This window comes from Oncorhynchus keta, chromosome 8 (assembly GCF_023373465.1).
Source record: "Oncorhynchus keta strain PuntledgeMale-10-30-2019 chromosome 8, Oket_V2, whole genome shotgun sequence".
Taxonomy (NCBI): Eukaryota; Metazoa; Chordata; class Actinopteri; order Salmoniformes; family Salmonidae; genus Oncorhynchus; species Oncorhynchus keta.
In genome coordinates, this window is record NC_068428.1 from 34,230,618 (window position 1) to 34,244,347 (window position 13,730).

At 40.9% G+C, this 13,730-nt stretch overlaps 1 protein-coding gene across 11 annotated transcripts in view; it reads right to left on the reverse strand.

Annotated features, from left to right (window-relative positions):
- LOC118370408 (4-galactosyl-N-acetylglucosaminide 3-alpha-L-fucosyltransferase 9-like) overlaps positions 1–13,730 on the reverse strand; it is a 320,212-nt gene that overhangs the window by 6,506 nt on the left and 299,976 nt on the right. Inside the window, exons 1-2 of one of the 11 annotated variants that reach the window (XM_052524047.1) lie at positions 12,509–12,648; positions 11,186–11,271 (exon numbers count right to left, since the gene is read on the reverse strand). The exons of 4 other annotated variants lie outside the window; for them this stretch is intronic. Coding sequence is in view for 1 of the 7 variants with exons in the window: in XM_052524044.1 (XP_052380004.1) it covers positions 12,509–12,579 (71 nt within the window). In the remaining 6 variants the exon portion in view is untranslated. 6 more of the 11 variants (XR_008141029.1, XR_008141030.1, XM_052524045.1 and 3 more) reach the window with 6 other exon arrangements.

A 13,730-nucleotide genomic window follows, 5' to 3' on the forward strand; every position in this document is an offset into this window, starting at 1 on the left:
AGACGACGCAATCACAACCACACTGCACACTGCCCTAACCCATCTGGACAAGAGGAATACCTTTGTGAGAATGCGGTTCATCGACTACAGCTCAGCATTTAACACCATAGTACCCTCCAAACTCGTCATCAAGTTTGAGACCCTGGGCCTCACCCCGCCCTGTGCAACTGGGTCCTGGACTTTGACAGCCCGCCCCCAGGTGGTGAGGGTAGGAAACAACATCTTCACCCCGCTAATCCTCAACACTGGGGCCCCACAAGGGTGCGTTCTCAGCCCTCTCCTGTACTCCCTGTTCACCCATGACTGCGTGGACATGCACGCCTCCAACTCAATCATCAAGTTTGCAGACGACACTACAATGGTAGGCTTGATTACCAACAATGCCCTCGGAGTGTGGTGTCATGCAAATAACCTCACACTCAACGTCAGCAAAACAACGGAGATGATCGTAGACTTCAGGAAATGATTGTGGACTTCCATGTGGATAGGCAGCACCCCCCTATCCACATCGACGGGACAGTAGTGGAGAGGGTAGAAAGTTAAGTTCCTCGGCGTACACATCACGGACAAACTGAAATGGTCCACCCACACAGACAGCGTGGTGAAAAAGGCGCAATAGCGCCTGCCTATGCCGTTCGGCCATCCCTCATCCATATATTTATATCTACATATTCTTAATCATTCCTTTACACTTGTGTGTATAAGGTAGTTGTTGTGAAATTGTTAGATTACTTGTTAGATATTACTGCACGGTCGGAACTAGAAGCATTTTGCTACACTCGCATTAACATCTGCTATCCATGTGTATGTGACCAATAAAAATGTGATTTAGTGTGTGATTATGCGTCTTTCAAAATCTGGTTAATTAATGCTACATCATGCTACCTCGGTAAACAGGAGTTGGCATTTCGTGGCAACGATGAGAGTGCCAGCTCATCAAACATTACCAGGGATTTGAGTCAAAAGTGCGCGAGCAAGATGAAACATCATTGTGTGAGCAAACGCTTGAGTTGAGAGAAAATAAATGTAGAGCAGAGGAATGGTTCCATGAGTGCAGGCCAATGTGGTGTACGCTGCATTGTGGTGCATTGTGGCCAATGTGGTGTACGCTGCATCCCTTTGTTCTCAATTTCTGCCTGAATACATACCCTAATCTAACTGCCTGTTGCTCAGCCCCTGAGGCAAGGATATGCATATTCTTGGTTTCATTTGAATGGAAACATTCTGAAGTTTGTGGAAATGTAAATTGAATGTAGGAGAATATAACACAGTAGATCTGGTGGAAGAAAAGAGAAAGAAAGAGCATACATTTTCTGTTTTTTATTGTTGTAGTATCATCTTTCACATGTACTAGAATAGCCACACAGTCAGATAGGATGCTGGAGATAATTTTGATGGATAACACAAGAGGGCAACTGTAGGTGTGCACAGTTTCAGACTGATAACTTCAGGAATGGGTGAGCTACATGACATTTAGCATGAAGTCACCCAGGTGTCCCACACAAGTTGCCCAAATGTACCCAAGTGGCCGAATTGGTGAATTGACCTATAACTATATACAGCAGTGCAAATAACATATCAAAAAGCAATTCTAACACACACACACACAAAAATGTTTTAAAAAATATTAGAAAATAAATATTTTAAAAAACAGTACACCCTTTGGAAGTCCTCATCACAATATTTTGCTGCCTGTGCCATGTCCCATAGCAGTCTCTTTCTGATGTAAAGCAGAGGCAAACTGAACAAGTTGTGCATTTCATGCTGTGCCCTTTTGGCCCTGAGGCACAGTCATGCCTGCAGTAATGAACTGCGGCATATGAACACCACTGGGGGCAGAAGTAGAGCGGGCAGCTTGGCACCGGGGGCTCCCAGTCGGAGTCGCTATCACTGTGAAAGAAAATATTTAAAAGATATTTGTATTGTATGAGCCTTTTATCATCACATAAAATAAACAGATATGTATTGTATAGAGCAGAGGGAACAGTCACTAAGGTGAAGTGCTGTTCCATTCAACTCCGGCCATTGTTGTGGGCCTGCACTCGCCCCCAGCACCCAATGGCTATTTCATATGGAAATGAAGAGGAGTAGCAGGCGCAGTGGCCATGTGTGTGTTTGCTGTTCTACTCCATTCCATTTGAATAAAAAAATGTAAAATATATATATCTGACATGGAAAATATATATATATCTGACATATACGCCCAAACTAACCAACACACACACACACACACAAACCACACATTTCATTGCAAATTAAAAATAAAATGAAAATTATATATATATATATATATAAATATAAATTTTTTATTTTTATTTTTAATTTGCAATGAAATGTGTGGTTTGTGTGTGTGTGTTGGTTAGTTTGGGCGTATATGTCAGATATATATATATTTTCCATTTGTCATATATATATATATATATCATAAAACGGCATTAGCACTTACCTGTCCTGTCCTTGCAGAAACTCAGTTCCTGTTTGAATCATAACACTCAAAAATTCCTCAAACAAAAAATCTCTCACTTTCACTTTAGATTTTGACTTCGCTTTTCCTGATTTATTCGCCATGATATCTTCAATGAAATCGTTGAAAATACAACTTTCCGAAATACAGCTGAGCATAACAAGCCTCACAGCAACTCCTCTGATCGTCAAGGCGAGAATGGAGTTCGTTACGCATGCGATATCAAACAAGGAATGGTGCTCCAACCCAAAACCATTACATACTGGCGTTTACCTCAGCTCATTGGCTATCTACCCAGCTAGATTTCAAGATCAGTGGTCATTGGGCAGAAATACAGTCCATTAACGATGGGTAAAATGATTGCTCGTTGTCTTCAAATCAGTTCACTTCGGTCAATACTCCCCGAAAAAAAACAATGACGTTTGGCTGTGTTGCAAACATCCAGAGGAATGCACTGAAACCAACCATGACCAGATAATCTATGTTTTACCATGTGTAATTACGTCAAATGCTCCGTAAAAAATTGATAGAGATGGAATTCACGGCACAAACAGGTTACAAAATGTTTTGATTTAAGCTATAAAAATGGATTTTATCAAAGAAAACGGCACTTCATTTGATCACTGGAACCCGCAGGAAGAGAAATAAGAGCAAGATATCAGAATGTTAGTCATAATTTTACCTTCAGATGTGAATGTGTAAAAACTGTCATGGCGGAAAATGTTTCTGTTGTTGATTGCTCTTCTCAAACAAAAGCATGGTATTTTGTTCTCTGTAATAGCTATTTTAAATTGGAAAACGTAGTTTGATTACCAAGATTCTAATCTTTTGAAGGGTGTAAGACACTTGCATTTTCAAGAATGTTTAATGGATCATTGTTACTCTAACTTCCGCGACGCATATAAGGCCCTGCCCCGCCCCCCTTTCGGAAAAGCTGACCACGACTCCATTTTGTTGATCCCTGCCTACAGACAGAAACTTAAAAAAGAGGATCCCACGCTGAGGTCTGTCCAACGCTGGTCCGACCAAGCTGACTCCACACTCCAAGACTGCTTCCATCACGTGGACTGGGACATGTTTCGTATTGCGTCAGATAAAAATATTGACGAATACGCTGATTCGGTGTGCGAGTTCATTAGAACGTGCGTTGAAGATGTCGTTCCCATAGCAACGATAAAAACATTCCCTAACCAGAAACCGTGGATTGATGGCAGCATTCGCGTGAAACTGAAAGCGCGAACCACTGCTTTTAATCAGGGCAAGGTGTCTGGTAACATGACCGAATATAAACAATGCAGCTATTCCCTCCGCAAGGCTATTAAACAAGCTAAGCGTCAGTACAGAGACAAAGTAGAATCTCAATTCAATGGCTCAGACACAAGAGGCATGTGGCAGGGTCTACAGTCAATCACGGACTACAAGAAGAAACCCAGCCCAGTCACGGACCAGGATGTCTTGCTCCCAGGCAGACTAAATAACTTCTTTGCCCGCTTTGAGGACAATACAGTGCCACTGACACGGCCTGCAAAGAAAACATGCGGTCTCTCCTTCACTGCAGCCGAGGTGAGTAAGACATTTAAACATGTTAACCCTCGCAAGGCTGCAGGCCCAGACGTCATCCCCAGCCGCGCCCTCAGAGCATGCGCAGACCAGCTGGCCGGTGTGTTTACGGACATATTCAATCAATCCCTATACCAGTCTGCTGTTCCCACATGCTTCAAGAGGGCCACCATTGTTCCTGTTCCCAAGAAAGCTAAGGTAACTGAGCTAAACGACTACCGCCCCGTAGCACTCACTTCCGTCATCATGAAGTGCTTTGAGAGACTAGTCAAGGACCATATCACCTCCACCCTACCTGACACCCTAGACCCACTCCAATTTGCTTACCGCCCAAATAGGTCCACAGACGACGCAATCTCAACCACACTGCACACTGCCCTAACCCACCTGGACAAGAGGAATACCTATGTGAGAATGCTGTTCATCGACTACAGCTCGGCATTCAACACCATAGTACCCTCCAAGCTCGTCATCAAGCTCGAGACCCTGGGTCTCGACCCCGCCCTGTGCAACTGGGTACTGGACTTCCTGACGGGCCGCCCCCAGGTGGTGAGGGTAGGCAACAGCATCTCCTCCCCGCTGATCCTCAACACGGGGGCCCCACAAGGGTGCGTTCTGAGCCCTCTCCTGTACTCCCTGTTCACCCACGACTGCGTGGCCACGCATGCCTCCAACTCAATCATCAAGTTTGCGGACGACACAACAGTGGTAGGCTTGATTACCAACAATGACGAGACGGCCTACAGAGAGGAGGTGAGGGCCCTCGGAGTGTGGTGTCAGGAAAATAACCTCACACTCTACGTCAACAAAACTAAGGAGATGATTGTGGACTTCAGGAAACAGCAGAGGGAACACCCCCCTATCCACATTGATGGAACAGTAGTGGAGAGGGTAGCAAGTTTTAAGTTCCTCGGCATACACATCACAGACAAAATGAATTGGTCCACTCACACTGACAGCGTCGTAAAGAAGGCGCAGCAGCGCCTATTCAACCTCAGGAGGCTGAAGAAATTCGGCTTGTCACCAAAAGCACTCACAAACTTCTACAGATGCACAATCGAGAGCATCCTGTCGGCTGTATCACCGCCTGGTACGGCAACTGCTCCGCCCTCAACCGTAAGGCTCTCCAGAGGGTAGTGAGGTCTGCACAACGCATCACCGGGGGCAAACTACCTGCCCTCCAGGACACCTACACCACCCGATGTTACAGGAAGGCCATAAAGATCATCAAGGACATCAACCACCCGAGCCACTGCCTGTTCACCCCGCTATCATCCAGAAGGCGAGGTCAGTACAGGTGCATCAAAGCTGGGACCGAGAGACTGAAAAACAGCTTCTATCTCAAGGCCATCAGACTGTTAAACAGCCACCACTAACATTGAGTGGCTGCTGCCAACACACTGTCATTGACACTGACCCAACTCCAGCCACTTTAATAATGGGAATTCATGGGAAATGATGTAAATATATCACTAGCCACTTTAAACAATGCTACCTTATATAATGTTACTTACCCTACATTATTCATCTCATATGCATACGTATATACTGTACTCTATATCATCGACTGCATCCTTATGTAATACATGTATCACTAGCCACTTTAACTATGCCACTTTGTTTACTTTGTCTACATACTCATCTCATAGGTATATACTGTACTCGATACCATTTCGATATGCTGCCCTGTACCATCACTCATTCATATATCCTTATGTACATATTCTTTATCCCCTTACACTGTGTATAAGACAGTAGTTTTGGAATTGTTAGATATATTACTTGTTGGTTATCACTGCATTGTCGGAACTAGAAGCACAAGCATTTCGCTACACTCGCATTAACATCTGCTAACCATGTGTATGTGACAAATAAAATTTGATTTTGATTTGATTTGATTAGTGTGTAACCCAAACCATTTGGGCACTACAGACAGAAGTTGGAAGAAGAGGCTGTACCGACTTCAGACAAGTCTTGTGAGATTTGTGGGCGTTTTTTTACATTGTGGGTGTTTTTTACATTGGAGAAAAGTAGACAGCTAGAAAATGGTATATCATACACTACAGTTAAGGAACAATGGGAAAGTAATTCTGCTTTGAAAGTTGATAAACTTGTATCCTCACTTTTGTGAAAATGGCCTTTGAAGGATTTGGTTTGGAGAGCTCTTCTTTATCTACACCCATTCAGCATAGTTCACACCCTCTTCAGCTTTTACCCAACCCAACTCTTTAATGGTTGATCCAAGCATTCTGTCCAAACAGCAGCTGTCAAGCACTCAAGCTAAATGGCTAACGTTGGCTAGCTTGTTCCAGACACAAATGAAAGAACAGCTCAGTGACTATTTTTACCCGCCCTAGCAGAGTTGGTTAGGTGTTTTTTATGTTGTCCGGAGCATTGGTGACTGCAACAGTGCTGCTGGCAACAATTTACGCATTTTTGCCAATGTTTACTGACACTGGCCATATTCAACGGGTGTAGAGTGTTTGTAATTTTGTCAGTTATTCTGCACTCTGGCATCGGAGCAGATAGCCAGAGTGAATTTACCAGCTACGTTTATCAACAGTTGTCGCAATGACATTCTATTGAAATGGTTACTTGAATAGTGGAGTCTTTTGTTAAGACATGTGGCTAGCTAGCTAAACAATGAACCATAATGCCAACTAAAACCTCCTGGCATTGACAACTTAGATGGAAAGTTACTGAGGATGGTAGCTGACTCTTCAGCCACTCCTATCTGTCAAATCTTTAACTTCTTACGGCTAAGGGTTCCCCTAGAGGCACCCCTCGACAACATTCCACTGAAAAGGCAACGTGTGAAATTCAAAAATATTTTTTTGAAAAATGTATCTTTCATACATTAACAAGTGCAATTCACCAAATGAAAGATACACTTCTTAGAAAACACTTGGAAGTTTCTAAAACTGTTTGAGTGATGTCTGTGAGTATAACATAACTCACATGGCAAGCAAAGTCCCCAATGAAATCCCCTTGAGATATGATGTTGCACTGCCTAGGGGTTCCACTAGATGTCAACCATCAATATAAATTATAATGAGACTTCTATGGTGTTGTGGGAGTGAATGATAGCAGAATCAGTCAGGTTTCTGGCAGTCAGACATTTTCTGATCATGCTTATTCCTCATGGTAGTCACTTGCGTTCCATGGCTCATGAAGACAAGAAGGAATAGTCCAATTGGAACTTTATTGAAGGTATATGTTAAAAACATCCTAACAATTGATTCTGTACATAGTTTAAAATGTTTATTCGACCTGTAATATAACTTGTTCGTGTGTTGTTCGTATGTGAGTAGGATATCTACTGTTTGTGTGGAAGTATGTGCGTAAGAAAGAAGCAAGGTATAAAATGGATGTCTTTGTATAATGGACTTCAGAACGTTCTCGTGAATAAACTGTACTAACCTTTTGCATAAGCTGTGTCGTGTCTCTGGCATCATTAAACTGAAGATCAATCGTTATCAAATAACTAATTATTATTACGCGATTAAACTGATCAATCCTGTAATTAACTAGGAAGTCGGGGCACCAAGGAAAATATTCAGATTATAACGTTATAATTTTCCTAATATAACTTTCAGATATTTTCATAAAGTATCTGATCAATAGTCTTCTAAATTAATGAATTCTTCTTTACCTCACGTTAGTCTTTTTCAAACGTCGTAAATTATCTGCATGAACCCAGTCTTCACTATGAGTCATCCATACATCAATTGTCTTAAATCATTTATTTACTAACTAAGTAATTAACAGAAATGCATAAAAAACAGTAGATAATTACAAGGAAATGATAACGGAGTTTCCCTAGTGGGATAAAACCAATTTGTAAGTCGCTCTGGATAAGAGCGTCTGCTAAATGACTTAAATGTAAATGTAAAAATCGGTATCGCAGCTTGGTGGACAAAAAGGGAAGTGGGGGTCAACTGAGATGAGACACTACAAAGTCGATAATTATAACAATTGAAATGCTAATCCTTTGCACATGAACGCTCACTCATTCGGGAATAATTGCAATCAATATATATATTTACGCTCAGTGTGTTGTCGGGATCTCTGTTGAAAAGTTTGTTTCTGTTGGAGAGTCTGTCCGCCCTCTGTCGTGGTTAGAATGGTAGGTTCAGTGACATTCATTCATGTCCTTCTAGAATAGATGTTTTGGCGGTTGTCGGTCTTCGCATTCAATGATACCGAATTCATACCTGCAGGTTAGTAATTAATATCAAAGATTTGTTCTTGTTCTGTCGGTATCGATAGTCTAAGTGTGTAACCACGTGGGATGGTGAAAAGATTCAGCAGTCTGGTCTCAAACCTTGGCCCTCTCGTTATCAAGGTAAGCTGATCTGCAACCTTTGTCCCCTCGTAATTGAGAGAAACATGGTCTGGTGATAGAAAACCCGGGTGGGGGTTTTATTCGGAAGAGAAGAAAAGGGCCTGTCCCAGGATGCCCGACCTGTGCTCATGAGCGGTCCTCTGACTTAGTTAAACTCCAATGGGAATTGGAGTTTTGATTAAACAGTCCAAATCACATTACACAATTTCACAAACAGTATCATCCTCACTCATTCATCTTATACAACAATTAGATGCAAGCCTCATAACTGAGGCTATTATACAAAACAAAAAAATTAAAATCGACCCAAAAACCTTGAATGACCACACTTTGAATTGATACAAAAAAATAAAGCAAAATTAAGTAGGTAAGCCAAATAGAACTTTTCTGTGCTTACAAAATGTTGGCTAAACACTCAAACAAAGTACCATTCATAAACGTCATGGAAAACATTATAATATCCTTTGTCTCTTGCCATGTATTCACAGGCAAACAAACAGGTTGAGAAAACTCTTGCTCTATTCTCTGGAGGTGGGGCTTGGCCTTAAGGTACCTCCTCCAAGTGAAGTAACTTACATACATCTCATCATTCTTGTCCAGTTGGAGGAGGAAGTCAGCCAGTGCCTTTGCATTAGTAAAGTCATTTACATGAATGAAAGAATCAGCTAGGAACAACTGTTCATAGTTCTCTCTGGGTGGGCCCAAGACTACTGGTACGGTTCCTGCAACAAGTGGTCCATTCACCTTTTCTGTGATGTAGTCTCTGTGGATTGAATTCTCAAATGAAAGGTAGAATTTACAGCTAGCAAGGGTTGAGTAATAGTCCTCATACTTCAAACGACTCCCTGTAAAAGCAGCACCAAAAAGATGTATCTTGATGTGTTTGACCAGCTCTTGATAGTACTTTGCTCTGGTTCCTGTCCCAGTTGCAGGATTGTTGTTGCTCACAATCCAACAAACCAATTTATCCTTCTTGGGCAGCACAAACTCACTGTCCTTTTCATTCTTCACGGTTGTCAATTCATTTCGCACTGTGATGTCAGCATCTCGTCTATAGCCCAAAGTAAGGTTAAAGAGGTTTTCCACACCTGGTTTTCTGGCAGTATTTGTTGGTGATTCCAATTGAAACCAGAAATGGCAAATCCTCCAACCGAGATGAACATGCAGTAGATGAGGGTTGAAAGTAAACAAAAAATAGTACCACTGAACACAAAACCCCAAGAGCAGCTATCAGAGTTAGATGATGTCTTCGGTTGGAAGTTGTTGATGACATGTTTGTCCTGTAAGAAAGAAACAACTTTAGACATTAAGTATATAAAAAAGGAACAGCTTGAAAAGATTTCACATGCGTTGCTTTATGCTCTGATTATACGGGTGTTTCTAAACCTGAATGGTGATTGGTCAAAACCACATTCCAGCTGTTGTCTTTTCAACAAGTTACCACAGGCTAAATCTATGATGTTAAAATGCCTTTATAATCTGTTCCATCTGAATCAAATTCACCCGTAATCAGTGTATGGTGAGTCATGCAGTTTTTCTGAAAGGTTTCTATCAGTTTTTACTGCACAAACACAGAATAATGACAATCATTAACAATAGGAAATCTTAAAGGCTATTATTAACAGTGCTTGTAAGCCGTCATTATATTGAAGAATGTGTTCTTAACTGACTTGCCTAGTTAAATAAAGGTTAATTAAAAACATTTTTGAAATAGCATGTAAACTGTCCTCAAGTAAGATAACATTATCCTGAGGACATAGACTGTATAAAAGGTGTATGGCTGCATTCTCCTAAACAATAATACACTTTTGAACAGAGCATGTTTTGTTAATAGAACATCTTTAAATCAAACATGTTTAAAACTCTTAACAGTGAAATCAGGTTTGAGAAAGAAAAATAAACCATCCCTTACCATAGAGGGCTCTTGTTAGTGTCAACTAGACTAGTGACGAGGCACACCTATGCCATCATGCCTTTCATTAGAAATGCAAAATAACCTGTCTGACAATTAGAGGCTTATACTTTCAGAGCATTGAGGTTAGAAACCTCTTTTGCAATGGGGGCCCAGGTAACAGATGTGCCTTTATACAACTCATAAAACAAATGCCCTATGTTCCTACTGTTCATGATTCTCTATTTTCAATTTAATGCAGGGAAAATATAACGTGTAACAACATTCAGCTAACCTTAGCGGAATGATCTAATTATCAAGGTCAACGTTTTTATTTTACCTCAATTCCTTTTACTCTGAGCATTATGTGAATTTGATTCATTTGTATTATTATTTGTTTGCTGGTTTGACATTTTCACTGCACTGTTTGGAAGTTTGATTTGATTTCAAATGAGCTACTTTATATTGTGCCTTTAGTAGTTTTTTTTACACCAATATTTGTACTTCTACTTGAGTAAAATTTCATTAAAGTAACAGTACTTCTTACTTGAGGAGGATATTTCATTAAGGACGATTGAAAGCCACTTATCTAACAGAACACAGGGGGTTTTCTTTCATAGAATCTTTTCTAATGTAAACCAAGTAGAGTGTGGTATATCTCAAGGCAGCTGTCTTGGTTCCTTACTGTTTTACATTTTCACTGATGACCTACCACTATCCTTAATAAGTAAAGCCTGTGTGTCGACAGTGCATTCGGAAAGTATTCAGACCCCTCACTGTTTCCCGATTTTGTTACATTACAGCTTTATCCAAAAATGTATTTAAAAAATTAATCTCATGAATCTACACAATACCCCATAATGACAAAGCGAAAACAGGTTAAGAATGTTTTGCACATTTTAAATGATTAAAAAACGTTATATACTTAAGTATTCAGACTCCTTGAGCTCAGGTGCATCCTGTTTCCATGAATCATCCTTGAGATGTTTCTACAACTAGATTGGTGACCACCTGTGGCAAATGAAGATGATTGGACATGAATTTGAAAGACACACACCTGTCTATATATATGGTCCCTCAGTTAACAGTGCATGTCAGAGAAAAAACAAAGCCATGTGTTCGAAGGAACTGCCCGTAGAGCTCCGAGATAGGATTGTGTCGAGGGACAGATCTGGGGAAGGGTATCAAAAAATGTATGCAGCATTGAAGGTCCACAAGAACACAGAGGCCTCCAACATTTTTAAATGGAAGAAGTTTGGAACCACCAAGACTCTTCCTAGAGATGGCCGCCTGGCCAAACTGAGCAATCGTGGGAGAAGAGCCTTGGTCAGGGAGTTGACCAAGAACCCTATGGTCACTCTTACAGACCTCCAGAGTTCATCCCCTGTTGAAGGAATTTAATTCCTCTGTTTTAATTCCCAATCAAATTAAACACTCTGTCAATGCATAAGGGTTTGTAAGACCCTTATTTTATAAGAATGGACAGAGCCCCGGTCTTAAAAGTCAAGTAACAGCCTTTAATTCAAGAGAGTACTGAGTTCATACACATTTTACCGCAGGTTATAAACTGAAAATGACATCAGCGTTTTCTAAATGTTCCGTCTCTTCTTGACACTGGTAGAAAGGCCCTATAGTTTTCAAGCCTTCCCTCCTCGCCTAGAGCCAAGGTCAGTCAGTGTAGATAAGCATTCTGGACAGTCTGGAAAGTCTGGTTCATTAATTTGTACCAAGGCATTGTTCTAAACTCCTGACTACATTATATACAATTGGAAATGGGAGCAAGAGAGAAAATTCATACATGTACAGTAACATAATAGTCCTTTAATTCATCCTGATTGAAATGTATACATAATTAGTCATTATAGATAAAAAAATTCCCTTAACATCCCCTCACCTGGGTGTCTAGGTTATCATCGAAGGACAAAACCAGCAAACACTATGCCCCCTCCCTGGAATGAGTTTGACTCTATCAGTGTGAGTAATGACTACAAAAATCACTTTAAGTAACTGTATTCTGATACAGTAGCCCTTTCATGCAATCAATTACCAAAAGCGATGTCCTTGACCTCAAGGGAGGAGTGTTATTCTTATTTTTCACGCAAAAATAACAAACATTTAACCATGCCCAACATGTCCAAAATTGAAACACGTCGCTAAGCCTATCAGGGGAAAAAGGCTACAGCTCCGGGTAGCAAGTTCCACTACCCTACACAAATCTCCTACTGAGGTACACAGCCGATTTACTCACCTCCTCAGACTGACTTCCCAACAGAGAGTAGAACAAGTTTCCAGGCTAGGCAAGGCCTGGAAACCAACCATTATACTCACTCCAACGCAGCACAAACCAAACAACAAAGGCAACCAATACTGGGCCGATCACACTCAAACACAATATTCAAACCAAACACGTACCTCCACGGTCTCCCAAACCAATAGTTCAAAGATCCCGGATGAGCCCCCACTTGTCACGAACCGGCTCAAAGTCCGTAAGAAAAGGGAGACAACGTGGAGATAAGGAGTAACAAAAGATATAATTATTAACTAAAGCAACTAAGGAAAATATCCAATGGTGTGTGTGTAATCAGTAATCAGTAGTGTAAGTGAGTGTTTTGCATGCATGAATGTGATAATGCAGGGTGTTGAAAGGTGCCAAAGCAAACAAAAGGCCACCAAGAACCACAACACAATCTACAAAGGTGTCTGCATGGAGAGAGTCTCTTCCATGAATGTGGAACAGGTCTATTTATCCTGGGAGACACCTGGCCCAGGTGTTTCCCATGTAGCTGACGACCCTCCCAACTCCGCCCACCGGCATCCTAATAAGGAAACAAGAACAAAGAGAGAATACGGCAGACAGAGTGGGAGGGTCGTCACAATATTTGTGAGTAAGCCCTTTATAAAAAATACCTGTCCTTTGGGAATGGTGTCATTTCCACCACTGAGGACAAATTCCTCATTAATAAAGTTTTTTCAAGAGAATGTTAATTTAGTTACCATGGAAACATATTGTTACAGTGCAGTGGACAGTTGTTCCGGATGTGATGTCCAGAAGTTGAAGAAAAATCGAGGTAAATATTACTTGTGTAGAGAATATTTTAATTGTCAGTCATTTCCAAACAGGCTATAATTTCTTTAATTTGTGGTAGAACTTTAGAATTTTTTGTTAGATTTTATGTATTTAGTGTAAACAATATGCTATCTGTAATACTAACCAAAGCATGCTAAGCAGTCTGTCAATTTTCTCCAGAAACTTTAGAAGTGTCATTTCCATCACAAACTTAAGTGTGGTGGAAATTACAGAAAGTGGTGGAAATGACACAAATCCATTATCTTATTCATTTTTACTTTACTTTAGATTATTTTTATTTTTTACTGTAGGCTTGTTTATGTGACAATACAGAGGCGGATGCAAGATGCAAGCAACGATGGTTTAATGAATACAGTTTACAACAGCAACAGGACAGACAGAC